Source organism: Tarenaya hassleriana, unplaced genomic scaffold, assembly GCF_000463585.1.
Source record: "Tarenaya hassleriana unplaced genomic scaffold, ASM46358v1 Cleome6, whole genome shotgun sequence".
In the NCBI taxonomy this organism is placed as follows: domain Eukaryota; kingdom Viridiplantae; phylum Streptophyta; class Magnoliopsida; order Brassicales; family Cleomaceae; genus Tarenaya; species Tarenaya hassleriana.
In genome coordinates, this window is record NW_010968505.1 from 2,389,747 (window position 1) to 2,405,268 (window position 15,522).

General features: G+C 38.2%; 2 protein-coding genes across 4 annotated transcripts; both read left to right on the plus strand.

The window, feature by feature from the left end:
* The first annotated feature begins 1,393 nt into the window (after positions 1 to 1,393).
* Positions 1,394 to 7,241, plus strand: LOC104799130 (protein CLT1, chloroplastic). Of its 3 annotated transcripts, XM_010521506.2 has the most exons (10): positions 1,409 to 2,175; positions 4,451 to 4,596; positions 4,800 to 4,837; positions 5,093 to 5,208; positions 5,429 to 5,528; positions 5,627 to 5,662; positions 5,772 to 5,822; positions 5,963 to 6,086; positions 6,180 to 6,305; positions 6,697 to 7,241. In XM_010521506.2, exons 1-10 carry the CDS (start codon positions 1,721 to 1,723, stop codon positions 6,867 to 6,869), a joined length of 1,365 nt encoding a protein of 454 aa, XP_010519808.1. In that variant the 5' UTR covers positions 1,409 to 1,720; the 3' UTR covers positions 6,870 to 7,241. The 3 variants fall into 3 exon arrangements, 1 of the variants encoding a protein (XP_010519808.1); XR_002023641.1 differs by lacking the exon at positions 6,697 to 7,241 and having other exon boundaries at positions 1,394 to 2,175; positions 5,772 to 5,826; positions 5,915 to 6,086; positions 6,180 to 6,272; XR_002023642.1 differs by lacking the exon at positions 6,697 to 7,241 and having other exon boundaries at positions 1,398 to 2,175; positions 5,772 to 5,826; positions 6,180 to 6,272.
* A 1,227-nt stretch (positions 7,242 to 8,468) lies between these two features.
* On the plus strand, positions 8,469 to 15,399 carry LOC104799134 (TMV resistance protein N-like). Its single transcript, XM_010521510.1, has 10 exons — positions 8,469 to 9,256; positions 9,493 to 10,582; positions 10,820 to 11,122; positions 11,242 to 13,314; positions 13,589 to 13,642; positions 13,882 to 13,965; positions 14,514 to 14,595; positions 14,700 to 14,815; positions 14,894 to 14,938; positions 15,113 to 15,399. The coding sequence occupies exons 1-10, from the start codon at positions 8,523 to 8,525 to the stop codon at positions 15,179 to 15,181; spliced, it is 4,650 nt and encodes a 1,549-aa protein (XP_010519812.1). The 5' UTR covers positions 8,469 to 8,522; the 3' UTR covers positions 15,182 to 15,399.
* Positions 15,400 to 15,522: the final 123 nt, after the last annotated feature.

The window sequence follows — 15,522 nt, forward strand, 5'->3', positions numbered from 1 at the left end:
GTGATTGACGTTGACTGGTTAATATTAACTGATAATGATAGCGATTGCGGGTTGTTGAGATTCAAAGGTGACTAGTTGATAATTTTTTCAATTGCAATTTGATGTAAATTACCAAAAATAAGTGTTTGCTATTTAGAGTTTTAAAATTTTTGGAAAGTGAGGGCATTTTGGTCTTTTTAGCAAAACTTCACAAATTGTAAAAGAAAAAGTTACATTTATATTTTTTTTCCAATGTTTTTTTTTTGTTGTGATTATGGATCATTGCGATTAAACCAATAAGTTTTTCAATCCTTTGCGACAACTAGAAATCGCAGATATTGCGTTAGCGGATGGTCGTGTGACAAACAATGGGGTCGTAAGACACTTTTGCATCTGCGTTTGCGTTTGCAAAAGTCTTCCCATCATTGGTGTTTGCAAACTTCAAACGCTGATTCTTATGGTTTCAATTTGCTTTGAAATCTCCCAAGTTTAAAAAACGTAGTTAACGTTCAAACAGTATTAGAGCAGCACACTTCTTTTTTCTTAATAAAAGAAAAAACGAGTTCAGTCATATATGCGTTTAGGTGACGTTTAATCGTATCAGAACGCACTTGCGTTTTTTTCCAGACAGCGTTAAAAAAAGCGGTTGGCTAATTCGTGAAACAGCCGCCAAATCAGACAATTTCCAAGCGGCGTTTTAACCGCTTTGTCTGATTTGGCTAGTTTTAGAGATAATCCAGGTTTTCTTTATTCAAATATAGTGATTATTGTGTAAAACTTTTTTTTTTGCAACACTATTTAGTTTCCATTTGTAGTGATCAATGGAATACACAGTTACATGTAACAAAACGCAATAAGTATGCAAAAAAAATAAAAACAAAACTGGGGTTAAACGTAGTGTTTTGTCTAGCAAAGTCAATGTACGCGAAAAGAGTAACATTTAACTATATTTGAAAAAATTCATTTGAGAATAATTTCAATTTGATATAAACCTAGATGAATTGATTTCAATTGATATTATTTAAAAAAAAAATAAAAGTATTTGAATAAAAAAAGACAATTCGAAAATAAACACACTAGAGAACTTCAATTCGAACTTTGCCAAAGCAACATATAATAAAATAAATTGCACTTTCTGGGGCTTTTCTTTTTTGGCGGCTTTTCAGTAGTTAACGTCTCTTGCAACATAGAATTTTATATATTCACTAATAATAGCAGCAAATATGACTTGATTTTCTATTATATAATTTACATTGCAAATCTCAGTATATAGATTTATATACGTGTAATTTCGTATGGGATTAGGGTTTTCTTCTATCACACTATATTTTCCATCTGGTAACCTTTTTTTTTTTTAAAGATTCTTTGAATTGGCTGGCTCATATAACTCTCACCTGGATCTAATTTTAAATTTATAGGGTCCGGGAATCCTAATTCATTCATGTTTTTAAACATTCCCAAAAACAAAAGTATATTCCCTCTTAACATTCATTCCCTAAAATTTTGTATGCCAATTTGATATGCGAAAATGGTAATTATATCATCTTTTGATCTGGAAATTAAAAAAAAAAAGACTACCACAACTAAAAGCAACAAACAAAATAGCACGACAGATCGTCTGCTACACACACACATATATATATATATATATATATACAGGCCACGCCACTTCGTCTCCCTCCGTCTCTGTTTCTCTCTCTAAACAAGTAGGACTTTTGATTGCGATCCCACCTGATCTTCCATGGCGACGATTTCCCGCCACTTAACCGCCGGTTTGACGGCGTCGACCAGTCCGCTCCAATTGCGAAATGCGAAGCCAGCTCAATCCGTTTCCCTAATCCGTCGAAACCACATCGATCGTCTTCCTCCGATCTCTCTGCGTTCTTCTCGGAGGTCGAAGCTATGGATGGTCGAGGCGATGCTGCCGGCGAGACCCTGGAACAACAGATCCGAAGGCGGGATCGGAGAGGCGGCAGAAATCAAGAGGCGAGGCGCGTGCGGTTACGCGATCGGCGATAAGGAAATCAGCGGGAGCGGCGGCCATGTGGTCGACACGAATTTCGACCGGGTCGTGGAGGTGGCGATTGCGGCTGCGGCCACGGCCGCCCTGGGCGTTGGGAACCGCGTGATGTATAAGCTCGCGCTTGTTCCTCTCAAGCACTACCCCTTCTTCCTCGCGCAGTTCTCCACCTTCGGGTAACTCTCCCCCTCTCTCTCCGATCTCCTTGTTTCTCGTGCAATTCCTAGAATTAGGTCTGTGTTTTTTTAGCAGTTAATTTTGTCATTGTGGTTTTAACCGTTAATTTGAAAAAAAAAAAACTATCGAAAGCTATTCGTCTAACAAACTATTTCGTTCGAGGAATACAATAATCATTTTTAATAAAAAAAATAATGCATCAATTTAAAAAGATCGTAGTGGGTATCATTTTCGTACGGTATTATGATTTCAAATTTAGTTTGAGCAATATATTGATTATGTATAAGATTGTTATGTACCAAACATACACGGGCTTTTATATTTGTGGGTTTTGGCTGGTTATTTTAACCCCCTCTTTTCAAATCGCGTGTCAAAAATATTTTGTGATTTCAAATTTCTCCATAGTTAAATTTATGGAAAGCGTAGGGGTCTATCTTGACCGTTTTGAAATTCCGAGTCTAAATTCCGAGTCTTTTTAAATATATGGGTCTACGATACAATTGGCCGAAATAAAGATTTCGGTCATACTTGATGTGTGGCCTTTTTTTTTGGTTAGCTTCTTCACCAACCATTTTTCTCACGTGCTCACCTATAATTTCCATGGCATTTTTCAGTCTCCATATAATATATATTGTAAGAAACTTATATTTATTGACAAATTTTCGAATTTAAAATGCTTTCTATAGACATTTAATTTAAGTTCGCGACCTTCTTCTTGCATAATCGCCCAGCACGTTTCCTTAGGCCATGAATCAATTCTTATTTTCACATAATTCACGTATATGTGATTGTATTTAAAGGGTAGTATGCAAGAACGCGCAATTTATATTAAATATAGATCAGAAAGGTATTCTTTTGATTTTTAGTTTCACATACATTTTTTATGTTGTATGTAATAATTTTTTTTCATCTGATATTTTTCATTATTAATGTTCATATCGACGATTTGAACATGGAAATCAATTGTGTAATATAACATGTAAAGAATTAGGTGAATTGCCAATTCTAGGGTTTAGTTTCAAATTTTGATCCGTTTTAATTCCATTTGATTGTCTTCTTTTTAATTATACGTGTGCTCTTTTTAAGTAACAAATGCATCTCTTTTATACGCCTTTTTCCTTTCTTCCATTGATTGAGTTTTAGACGTAGCTTTTGGAATATTGTGAAAGTGATTAGAATTTTGATCATTTAAAAAGGACCATTTGATTCTGCGTAAAGGAGGGAAAAAAAAAATATTATTTAGGGTCTAAATTAAAATCCCTGAATAGGCTAAGTGGAAAGCACTTTGTAAATTGGTGGGCCCATATTGATTAAAGTCCATTAATACCTTCGCTCAAAGTTAGCCACAAAAGTGCTAAAGCACAATCTTAGAGGTACTTGACATTTCCCATGGGCCCAATGGGTCACAGTTTTGGACTTCCACGATGGGCCTGCCTCTTTCTATTATCTGCACTCGTTTCTCTGGGTGTGCTGAGCATTGAAGAAGACGCCTAAAACTGAAAGTAGATAACTTGTATGGTTTTGGACTTTGTTAGTATATGAACTTGTGTTTAACGGCATATAAATGGTCTACGAATGGAAGAAGTCCATTGGCTTTTCACTGGGGGGAACCTAGGTTAAAGATACGAGGGATCGCAATGTTGTAAAACATAGACATGTTTTCCTTGTACTTGCTTGAGTTGGAATAGGATTCTGGTATTTGCATTTTGGACCATCAAGTAATCAAAAGTCACGTGAGGCATAAGTTTATCATGAAATTTCTGTTTTCTGCAGATTGTTTGGCCTCATAACAACTTGTCTTTTTGAGGGCTGAATTTCACATCACTAGTTACCGGGGTCTTTTGCTTAATAGGTTCAATGTATATGCATTTCTCTATATATTGTTTGGACCTTCTATGGTTTATCTTTTCTTCTTCTCATAGTCGAATGTGAAGGGCCGACCTGGCTCACCGGTAAACGCATTTACCGTGGGGTATGAGGTCGCGGGTTCGAATCAACCTCTCTACATAAATGTAGGGGTAAGGCTGCATAGTATATTCCCTTCCTAGCACCCCTGGGTATACAAACGGGATTGGTCCTTTATAGTCGAATGTATAAACATTCCCCTGTTATATTTTTATTTCTAATTGTGTACTACAATTCTTCAACTGTGAAAATAATGACTGCTACTTTCTTATATTATATGACTACTTGATGCCATTGTAATACTGGATGTTTGTTTAGAATTTGCATAGAGTTCTAATTTTTTGTTTTCTACTTTTTTCCTTCGTACAGGTATGTTGCTGTATATTTTGCTATCTTGTACCTTCGACACCGTTCTGGAACCGTTACAGATGAGATGCTCTCCGTGCCAAAAATGCCATTTTTAGTTGTTGGCGTCTTGGAGGCTCTAGCTGCAGCTGCTGGAATGGCTGCTGCAGGTAACATCGGCACATATTTTCTGTTAACCATACTTTTTTCTTTTTTCCCCTTTTTTTTTCCATCTGAATATTGTCTTCAGTAAGTTATATTCTTGATTTGTTTGATGAGCTTATCACTAAGATCGAATACTATGAAATTTGAAATGTAAGCATTGCATGAGACTCAGTTTATTCATCTTATTGTTTTTCCTTTCTTGACTCAGCAAATCTTTCGGGGCCATCCACTACAGTTTTATCTCAGGTAAGAAGCTCTGATTAAGTTTTTAGTCATTAATATGCCATATTATATTTTTACTTAAGGATAATGTAGTGAGAAACAAAAGCATGGAGGGCTCCTTTTATTGCTTATATGAGATCAAAGTACAAAATTAATTTGCCTGAAATTTTCTTCGGTCTGTCAGATTTTCTTTAAGTTGTGTTTTCTTAATATTCTTGCAAGGTGGTAACAGCAAAATTAAGGTTAAACATAATATGTTTTCTGTTTGTTTCCTTGCAGACATTTCTTGTCTGGCAAATACTCTTCTCTGTTATTTTTCTTGGGAGGAGATATAGCATAAATCAACTATTTGGATGTGCTCTTGTTGCTCTTGGTGTTATCGTAAGTGTAGCAAGGTTAGTCAGTCCAATCAGTCGGTTAGTTGGAGAAATATTCAATTTGTCAGTTGCACTTTATCTTTTTATTAATTGAACCTGGATCAGAATAGAAAAACACATTGTTCTTTCCTCTATCAGCCAATATTTGGCATCCACACAAGCATGGGGCCAGGTTGTTTCACCCCGATCTTTGGGATTCCGGAATTGAATGTTTCTTACAATTTTCATGCATCTGCAGTGGATCTGGTGCAGCTCATTCGTTAAAGGAAGCAGGGATATTTTGGAGTCTTCTGATGGTTCTTTCTTTTCTTCTTCAAGGAGCAGATACAGTATTGAAGGTTTGTTAAACAAATTTCCAGTTATAGAACCAGAATACAAGATTTTCCTCTATTGCTGCTCTTTTAACGGTAAATGTCTTTTTTTTTTTTTGTTGTAGGAAGTCATCTTCATAGATTACGCAAAGCGGTTAAAGGTACATAATGGTGTTGTGAAACTAAAACTCAATAGTTAAAAAAACTCAAAATGCTTTAACGAAATCTGCAGTTTGGAATACTGAAACACATATGCTCTTGTTATTACAGGGTGCTTCGCTTGATCTGTTTATCGTGAACTCGTATGGTTCAGCTTTCCAAGTAGGTATTCTTTATCAAGCCCCCTGTTCTTAGTGCCCAATCTTTTCTGTTCTTGGCAACTTATACCTTCAAACTACGGTTCTTTTCTTCAGTGAACTTTTATTTTCCAGCTCCTGAGCTCTTCTGTTTGGTTATGCCAGGCCATCTGCATCGCCTTGCTTCTTCCCTTTCTCTCAAAACTATGGGGCATTCCGTTTAACCAACTTTTCAGCTATCTCAGAGATGGTGCTGCTTGCTTTATGAACATTGGTACTATGACAATGGGTAAGTGCACGTTAGAATTTCCATTCCTTTACACACTTGTCCATCCGCGTGTATTGTTTCACATGCTTGCTCCCGAAATCGGTTTTGATGCAGGATGTGAAGGGGCACCGCTTCTTCCAGTGTTGTTTGTCATTGTCAACATAGCATATAACATCGCCCTCCTACGCCTCATCAAGATCTCATCCGCTGTTGTGTCTTGTCTGGCATCCACTGTTTCAGGTACACATTCCTTCTCTTCAGACTTATCACATGCCTTAATGGAGAAAAACAAAGACCCCTGTTCTCTGATCATTTTATGAATCACTTTTCCCTCTACCAATATCTTTGAAGATGATTGAAAATGCAGAGGTTTAGATTCTAGTTAAATTTTGCATCCTTTAAAGATTCGACCTCTATAGGTAATAAATATATACATTTCCATATGCCTCTTGGTCAGCACCCTTTTCCCAAATTTTTATTTGTTGATCTTGTCTATCTAAATGTTTCTGATCCAAAATTTCGTATCTTCCTTAAGTGATAGAGCTCGAACATTGTATGAATGATAGAATATGGTACTAACCCCAATGTCTTGTTTGCCATTTTTTTGCTGTGTACCAAAAACAAATTGCAGTGCCGATAGCTGTGTACATGTTTACACTTCCCCTACCATACCTTGGTGTTGCGTCATCACTTCCGACGGGATTTGTAGCCGGAACCTTCATACTTGTACTAGGAATGCTCATATACGCTTGGACACCATCCAACGATCCCAATTCCGTAATCCCTTCGGCACCTTCCACCTAGTTTCTCTCCACCACCATCTCCGAGCACACACCAGCATATATTCATCCTGGCTTGAATTCCATCACCTCGTAGGCTTGGTTTGATCTCTCCTCGCGTGGAAAAAAACCAGGAAATAAAAAGAAGAGAGCGAAAAAAAAAGAGAGCATTCATGTAGCAATTTTTGTATTCTCTTAGGCCTATTTTGTTTACTATCAATGGGAAGACGAATGCGTGGTTCAGACAAGAACTGGTTCCAAGTAGTGGCTGAGCCAACAAAGAGGTTGGTGTATTGTTGTAGCTTTGTTTGTCGATAGAAGAGTGACCAATCCAATACCATCCCCATTTGTGCTTTCTTTTGGTTAATAGCTCGATTCATCAGTGAGGTTTCTTGTCCATTGACGGGTTTATCGTAGACGAGAACCCCATCTTTGGGTTTGTATTCGGATTTCGGTTTTGGCTGGTCAGGTATCCGAAATCTCTCCTCCGCCTTCGTCTCTCTTCTCGCGGCTCGCCTATTTTCCTCGCGGGCTCATCTCTTTTCTCGTCGTTCATCGCTCTCTCCTCGGGTACCCAGTGGACGAGGAATCCTGATCGTTTGACAATCGAGAATACAAGTTTCTTGTGACTGAAGCAATCAAACGATGAATACAACAACCGGTTCTAGTATAATCATGCATCTCGCTCTCTATTTTTCTCGTGATAACTCCTGAATTCAAGCCCTTCCTTCAAAAAAAAAATTTATATGGGATTTTTTTAACTTTCTGTCCTGTTCAAATTCAATATAATTCTTTTATTTTATTTAAAAATTAGTTTTATTTTCATTGAATTTCTTTGGTTAAGTTAATATTTCTTTCATGTTTGACGAAAAATGGGCATCCAATCAGTTTAAACAAAAGGTCGTTCATATAGATGTGGTTTGGTTCAGTATGTTTCTACTTTCTATTAGGATTTATAAATCTTCTCATATGTAAAAGTACAGTTCCTCCCTCGAGGACGGAGTTATCAAAATTTCTCAATTAATTTTATATTCATTAATTATTAATTATAAAAAGACACCAACTTTAATATATTTGATATTTATGTTCATGTTCCTTTCATCTTTACTTCTTTAAATTTAGTGGTATTACAAATGTTTGACACGTGTCAAAGAATATGAATAATTTCTTCTATATTAATTTAACATTAATTTTAATCTACATTAATTTTTCCCATAGTTAATTTATACGTTTTCCATATAAACTAATAGAAGTTTCAAAATATATATTAATTTTATGAGTTAATTTCACTTCTATATTAATTTACTACATTAATTTTAATCTACATTATTTTTTTTTAATTTCTTAATTTATACATCGAGGAATATAAATTAATAAAAGTTTCTAAAGAATATATTAATTTTTTGTCACATGGTTAATATCACGTCAACTACCAAAATGATGCACCGTATGAGTGTATTATTATTAATATCATTTCAAAATGTTGCAACAATTCACCGTATGAGTGTATATATAATTCATTATATATAAGATTATTATTATTATTATTATTATTATTGCCGCCTTTTCGGTATAAATTATGTTTACCAAAAAAGCTTGCTAACCACTCCTCTCGGGCCATTGATTGAAGTGCTTTGGGGACTGGCAAGTCAGAAACATCTCCGCCTTCTCCGCTTCCATGAAAGTAGCGAAAGATAGCTCTATGGTCAGAGCAGAGTGGCCTTTTGCTCTCACACGACCGCCATGCGTGAAGCTTCATCGTCTTCCTCAGTCTTCATTTCTAGCTCCGGCAAAGCTCTTCTCACGAACCTGTTCACCTTCACCAATTTCGATTCGTTTCCCGAGAAAATCACCATTCGCAGTTTTTAAGGGCTCGAAACGCTTTATAGTATCTTCATCGCCGTCTCCCATGAACTCTCCTCCTCCTTCGTCTTCTTCTTCGAAGGTGAAGAAGTACGATGTGTTCATCAGCTTCCGAGGCGAGGACGTGCGCAACAGCTTCACGAGCCACCTATTTACGGCTCTTTGTCGCGAGAAGATCGAGACATATCTGGATAGCGAGAAGCTCCGACAAGGAAAAGATATCCCTCCGGCGCTCTTTGAAGCGATCGAGGAATCGAGGATCGCCGTCGTGATTTTCTCTCGGTGTTTTGCGTCCTCAAGATGGTGTTTAGATGAGCTTCTGAAGATTCTCGAGTGCAAGAAGAAAAATGGGCTGATCGTGTTACCTGTCTTCTTCGACATTACACCCACAATCGTACGGCGACAGACAGCGAGCTACGCGATGGCGTTCGCCGCACACGAGATATATTACGGAAGGAAGTCGGCGGCGGCGGCGGCGAAGGTGAAGCAGTGGAGAGCTGCTTTGACGGAGGCGGCGAATTTATCTGGATTCGATTCCGACGTCATAAGGTATGACTTGTTCTTCCGAAACCTAAAACGCTTGATTGTTCGGTAATCATGAAGAATCGATGCGCATAAAGAAATTTCATCATTGATCCAAATCATCGTCTGGGTTGAAGAATGTTCTGTTTGTTTGAATTGCTTGGAATTTTCTTGAGAGAGCCACTTTTGAAATTATAAGCATCTGAAACCAGAGCAGAAGACTGTTAAAATTACGATTTGTTTAAACTGCAATTTACTGGCAGGCCTGAATCCAAACTCACTGAGGAAATCGTGGCTTGCATCTTGAAGAGCCTTGGTGATTTATGGGTGAGTAGTCAAGATGACTTGGTTGGTGCAGAATCCAATATAAAAGCAGTGGAAAAGCTTCTCGGTACTGAGAAAGACAATTTTCGGTGTGTGGGAATATGGGGAATGGCTGGTATTGGAAAGACAACGATTGCTGGAGCTATCTTTAATCACATCTGTGGTCGATTCGAAGGATGCTGCTTCTTAGCGGATGTTAGAGAACAATCAAAACAACGACAGCTCTTTACGTTGAGAAACGAAATACTTCAACAGATTCTTGATAGGAAAGATATAAATATACAGACTCCTGACATAGGCCAAAGGTTTCTCAGAGACCGACTCCGAAGTACAAGAGCCCTTATAGTGCTTGACGATGTGAGTAGCTTGAGACAACTTGAGTTTTTGGTCAAGGACATTCGTTATTTTCGTCCTGGAAGTAGACTTATAGTTACATCTCGGGACAAGGATGTGCTTAAGCATGGGTTTGATGCGATTTATGAGGTAAAAGGATTAGCTGACAAGGATGCTCTTGAGCTTTTCTTTCGATGTGCCTTGAAGGAAAATCTTCCCTCTGAAGATCATCTGCGAATTGCTAAGAGGGTTTTACAATATGCAAACAAAAACCCATTAGCCCTTAAAGTCTTGGGTTCTTTTCTGTATCAGAAAACTCTGGAGGAATGGGAAAGTGCATGGGGTAGACTGCAGAATTTTCCTGACGCAGAAATTCAGCAAATATTGGAAATAAGTTGTGAAGATCTGCCAACGGAAGAGATGGATATTTTCCTTGATATAGCTTGTTTCTTCAACGGTGAAGATACAAGTTTTGTCACACGTATGCTTGATGGTTGTGGTTTTGATGCAATTATTGGAATAAGAGCACTCATAGATAAGTCGCTACTAACTATATCCAAAAATAGGCTGCAGATGCATAATTTGATCCAAGAAACGGGTAAAGAAATTGTTCGTAAAAAGGCCCCTCGAGTGCCTGGAAGACGCAGCAGATTGTGGGATCATGATGATATCTATGAAGTACTAACAACAAATGAGGTAAACCCTTGATGCAAGAACTTTCAATTGCACATAAGAAAGAAACGCCAATGGTTTTGAAATGTACATGTGTATTTCAATTACACCTGACACTTTTATGATTAGCAACAAAGTCACCAGTCATGTACTTCACATGCTTATCTTATGTTGAGGAGCTAGGATCCTTCAACCGAAAGGAATCACAAATGTTAATTGTAATACATTATATGTTCATGTATGTGTCCTTTCTTATGTCAGCCAGCTGATGCTGTCGAATGCATATCCTTGAACTTGTCTGAGGTGAAAGAGATGCAGTTAAGCGCCCGAGCATTTGAAAAGTTGTATAATCTCCGATTTCTCAAATTTTACACTACAGAAGGCTCTGATGAGAAATGTAAAGTGCATTTTCCTGAAGGCCTTAAATTTCTACCGAACAAGCTTAGATATCTCCACTGGCACAGCTATCCTCTAAATTCATTTCCACCAGACTTTTGTCCCGAGTTCCTTGTCAAACTCTCTATGAGATACAGTTCTCTTGAGCGACTGTGGGATGGATCCAAGGTACATACTTGACACGCTGAAAATTATATACCAGCTTTTGTGTATCGCCATATCGATAGGACATGTTTGACATGCTTGCGTAAATAAGCTTAACCATGTGTTCTTTCTTCGGATTACAGGATCTCAATAACCTAAGGTGGATTGATCTTTGCTATTCCATGAATCTGAAGCACATGCCTGACTTATCAGGAGCACCAAAGCTTGAGCATGTAACTCTGAGGGGCTGCAGAAAACTTGTGGGCCTGGTTAGTATCAGTTGTAAGCTAAAACATCTTGAGCTTTTGGATCTTTCAGGATGCTCAAATCTGAAAGAATTTCCCGAAATTTCGTGGGACATTAAGGAACTGCTCTTGGAAGAAACTGCCATAGAGGAGCTTCCTCCGACAATTAGAAACTTCCACCAACTTGTTAGATTAGACATGAGAAACTGCAAAATGCTCAAGAATGCTTCAACCACCGATTATGAGTTAGCATCTCTAGAATACCTCAGTCTCTCTGGCTGCTCAAAAGTCACAAAATTTCCAGAGATCTCAAGGAATTTGCAGAAGTTGCTCTTAAACGAGACCGAGATAGATGAGATTCCTTCATCAGTAATCTTTCTCGGAAAACTAATTCTTTTGGATCTGCAGAATTGCAAACGACTCGAGAGTCTTCCGAGCAGTATATGCAATTTGAAGTCTCTCCAAGAGCTTAATCTCTCTGGATGTTCAAGCTTTCATAGCTTCCCAGAAATCCTTGGAACAATGGATGCTTTAAGTTGTCTCAATTTGAATGGAGCAGCCATCAAGGAGCTACCTTCATCAGTTGAGCATTTAAGTGTGCTTTCTTCCTTGGACCTTGGGAACTGTAAAAATCTGGTCAGTCTTCCAGATGAAGTTTGCAAGTTGAAGTTCCTTAAAGATCTTAATCTCTCTGGATGCTTAGGGCTTGAGAACTTGCCGAAGTGCTCAGGTATTATGCCATTGAGGAAGTTGAGAGCAAATAGATGCAACAGTCAAGTTATTGGCTTTCTATCCGAGAACTTATTCTCATTAGAAACTCTGGATCTAAGTGAGTGTGGTTTGTTAGAGTTTCCAGACATCTTGACTCTTTTGACATCCTTGGTGGAAGTTGATATCAGCAAAAACGATTTTGAGAAAGTGCCTCCCAGCATTATTCGGCTCACTGTTCTACAAAATCTTGATATAAGCTATTGTGACAGGCTTCACTCCTTACCAGAGCTTCCAAGTTCAGTAAGTAAATTAGTTGCACATAACTGCTCATCACTCGAGGTAATATTGAGAAATAATGGTACTGAGAATCGGAAGGTTTACTATTCGTACCATCTGGAGACCTTTGTTTTCACAAACTGCTATAAACTCAATCAAGATGCAAAACATATGATCTTGCAATATGCGGAACGAAGAATCCATACTTTGACGTCATATGTGGGGTTGACGTTGAATCTATTAGGCTGTACATCAGACTATGCATGGATGCCTGATGAAAAAATAAGATGCATTTTATCTACAAGGCACGAATGCAAAGACTTTGGCGAAGCATTGGGAGGACTTTACCAAGTTCTCTTTAATGAAGATCCTTTGGCAGTGGAAAGTCGTTTAACGATACTGATCCAAGTTGTATTTACCATTCTTAGTCGGTGTGAGCTTGACTTTCAAGGACAATTACGGTTTGTTACGTGGCTTGCAGCTCTCTTTCTGTCTTACCTTGATAAGCCTTCAACCAACTTCTGTTTTCCAGGATCCAATCTCCCAGAATGGTTGAAGTTTCAAAATGTCGGTTCCCATATTACCATGACTTTTGAACCTAGTAAACCGTCAGATGTTCATAGTCAGTTTGTGGGGTTTGCTGTTTGTGTTGCCATTGAATTTGGAAATTACAATGAAGACAATGGTTTCAGTGTCAAATGCAAATATCATCTCCAGACTGAAGAACTTGGTTCATATGATGGAGTTTTCTACTTGAGGGGCTGGGGTGGTCAACAGAGTAAACCCATACGGGTAGAAGGGGATCATCTGTTCTTGGGTTGTGACTTTTCTCTAATCTTTGAAGCATCTAGAGGAATGCTAAGATATTCTAACAATCTTCGTGAAGTTTCATTTGAGTTCTTTGCGGTTGATGGGGATGACAATCCATTAAAGTGCTGCAGCGTGACAAAGTGCGGAATGCTCCCTCTCTATTTCCGTGACATGGTTCGTTGTCCACCTAATGTTTTCTTTTGATAGGTTCTATATTTTCAGTTTATGATTTATTTGGTAGATTATAGATCTTTAGCCAGTTCTTCTACTGAAACAACTCATAACCTTGTCCTTGTCATGGCTAAATTGCTCACCAAGGCAAAATTCTCTTTTAGAGCCAGTTTGTTAATTGTTCTAACTTCTAAGTCTAGGCAGATCGTTATGTCTGGCCTAGCGCGTATATTTTTCTTATGGAAGGCTCCTGATCGTGTCTTTTATCACATACTAGATTCCATCAGAAAAGGAAACCTTGGACAGAGATGACAATAGCAAGGGACGCGAGGTTAGCATCAATCTTCATTACTCTTTAGCGTCTGCTTGCTGAAACCATGCCAGAGGTTTTAAGTTCCTATTCTTTTGGAATTTCTCGTATGATTACATTACGACCACTACCGCTCCTACATTTATCTGTTCAGTATGGAAGCTGCGTCATGACAAAACTGGAGAGAAACGATGCTTGTTCTCCTCGTGTTCCTATATTTCATTCTTTATTCATATTGGATGCCATCCTTTTGGTGTCAGGACTCCAGAGGTTATGATACTTTACTGCTGAGCATTCTCAAGCGCTACCTTTATTCTTCATATGAATTTGTTCACGATCAAAAGGTACTGTATATCTCTCTCAGGTATATACAATTCATGCCCTATATATCTAGAATAACTTATTTGATGTTGGTGCTGTAGTAGTTCCAAATTTAATTGGTTTGACAACTTATTTTCTTGCATCCTTAGTTTTTTTCTTCTTTTTAAGAATTGGTTGGTAACTTCACATTGAGCCGCATTACCACTTCTTGCTACAAAAAGTTGGTTATCTAGTTGAAATCCTTAATGATCTGAGTTTCAGTTGCTTATTACTGTCAAATTTAGAGAAACTTTGAAATTATAACATTAGCATGAATGATTTGCTTAAGTACAAGATTCATAGTTGTAATGCTAACACAATCATACAAGAAATTTCGTGTCGCTGGCATTTTAAATGGTTTGCCCGCAAAAGGAGGTTCATAATCTCACTTCTTAGTCTTTCTTTTTCGAGTTTGTGACTGAGGAAAATTCTGTACGCTAGAGGAAACAGGGAACAGTAGTGTCTTCCATTTGATATTAGATAGACAAAAGCTTTGATGCTTAGTCATGTTTCTGTGAAACATTGCCTGCAGAATGGGAGTATTTATCTTGCGCATATGCACTATTTTGTGGGTGAAAAAATATTTGCCCGCTCAATCGGACCCGCCGTTTCAGGTTTACCACTTCTCTTTCCAGTAGTCGGGTTTCTTGGGATTTGTTTGTCTTTGCGCAGACAGTTTCTTCCTCTTCTGACCATTGCATTTTTTTTCCTTCCAAAGACAGAGAACATTTCTCACGTGCTGAGTACATGGAGAAGTTTTTGACTTCCCTGCACGCGTCGGACAGGATCGACCAATTCAAGGATCAAAGGGTGAGGGACACGCACGGTGTCGTGGTAAGCTTCTTTTATTGTCTGCTTTCTTTGGGGCCTTTTCAAACTGAATACCAACCATTGGTTTTGGTTCATTGACAGGATAAAGATGTGAAAACTATAAACTGGTGGATGCTCCTATTATGTGTGAGTTTTGCTGTTTCCCTACTCTCTGCAACTCCATCTGTAACTTACAGTACGATTCATTCTACTCCAGAATATGAATATGCACTCCTCACCTGTACAAGTTGTGCAATGGATCCTCAATAAGCGGTTTACTTGTGTTTTGTCTCTGAACTTGATGGCATACCAATTTCACAGGTTATTGGCATTTTTGGACTTTCATGGTGTTTCATCCACGGTTGGACGGACCTTCTACTCGAACAGTAAGCTGTTGTGAACTGATGAAACAGCTTCAAATCTCCATCCAGGTACCCCTTTGGTCGTCCTTGTTCGCCGTATTGAACCAGAGAAGAAGATTTATTACCGTACCTAGAAGAACATGGTCGCGCCACAGATTTGTTACTGAATCATAGATAAATGCAATGTGTTGAAGCATGATATATGAAATGACTAATGAATATATAAGAACAAACTTTGTTCTTCAACTTTGTTTCTGCCTCTTTTGGACTGCGTGGTCGCAAATCCATGTTCAGATGGTCAACTCGGTCAGAATCAACCTTTACTCGATCGAGTTGTGAAACTGCTTGGGCTCAAGCGACACCTTACTC

Coding starts and splice junctions, on each gene's coding strand:
- LOC104799134 (XM_010521510.1), top strand. CDS start 8,523: ATGAAAGTAGCGAAAGATAGCTCTATGGTCAGAGCAGAGTGGCCTTTT. Junction 13,315..13,588: donor CTCTCTATTTCCGTGACATG/GTTCGTTGTCCA, acceptor ATCACATACTAG/ATTCCATCAGAAAAGGAAAC. Junction 14,596..14,699: donor AATCGGACCCGCCGTTTCAG/GTTTACCACTTC, acceptor TTCCTTCCAAAG/ACAGAGAACATTTCTCACGT.
- LOC104799130 (XM_010521506.2), top strand. CDS start 1,721: ATGGCGACGATTTCCCGCCACTTAACCGCCGGTTTGACGGCGTCGACC. Junction 5,209..5,428: donor GTTATCGTAAGTGTAGCAAG/GTTAGTCAGTCC, acceptor ATGCATCTGCAG/TGGATCTGGTGCAGCTCATT. Junction 6,087..6,179: donor CATTGGTACTATGACAATGG/GTAAGTGCACGT, acceptor GTTTTGATGCAG/GATGTGAAGGGGCACCGCTT.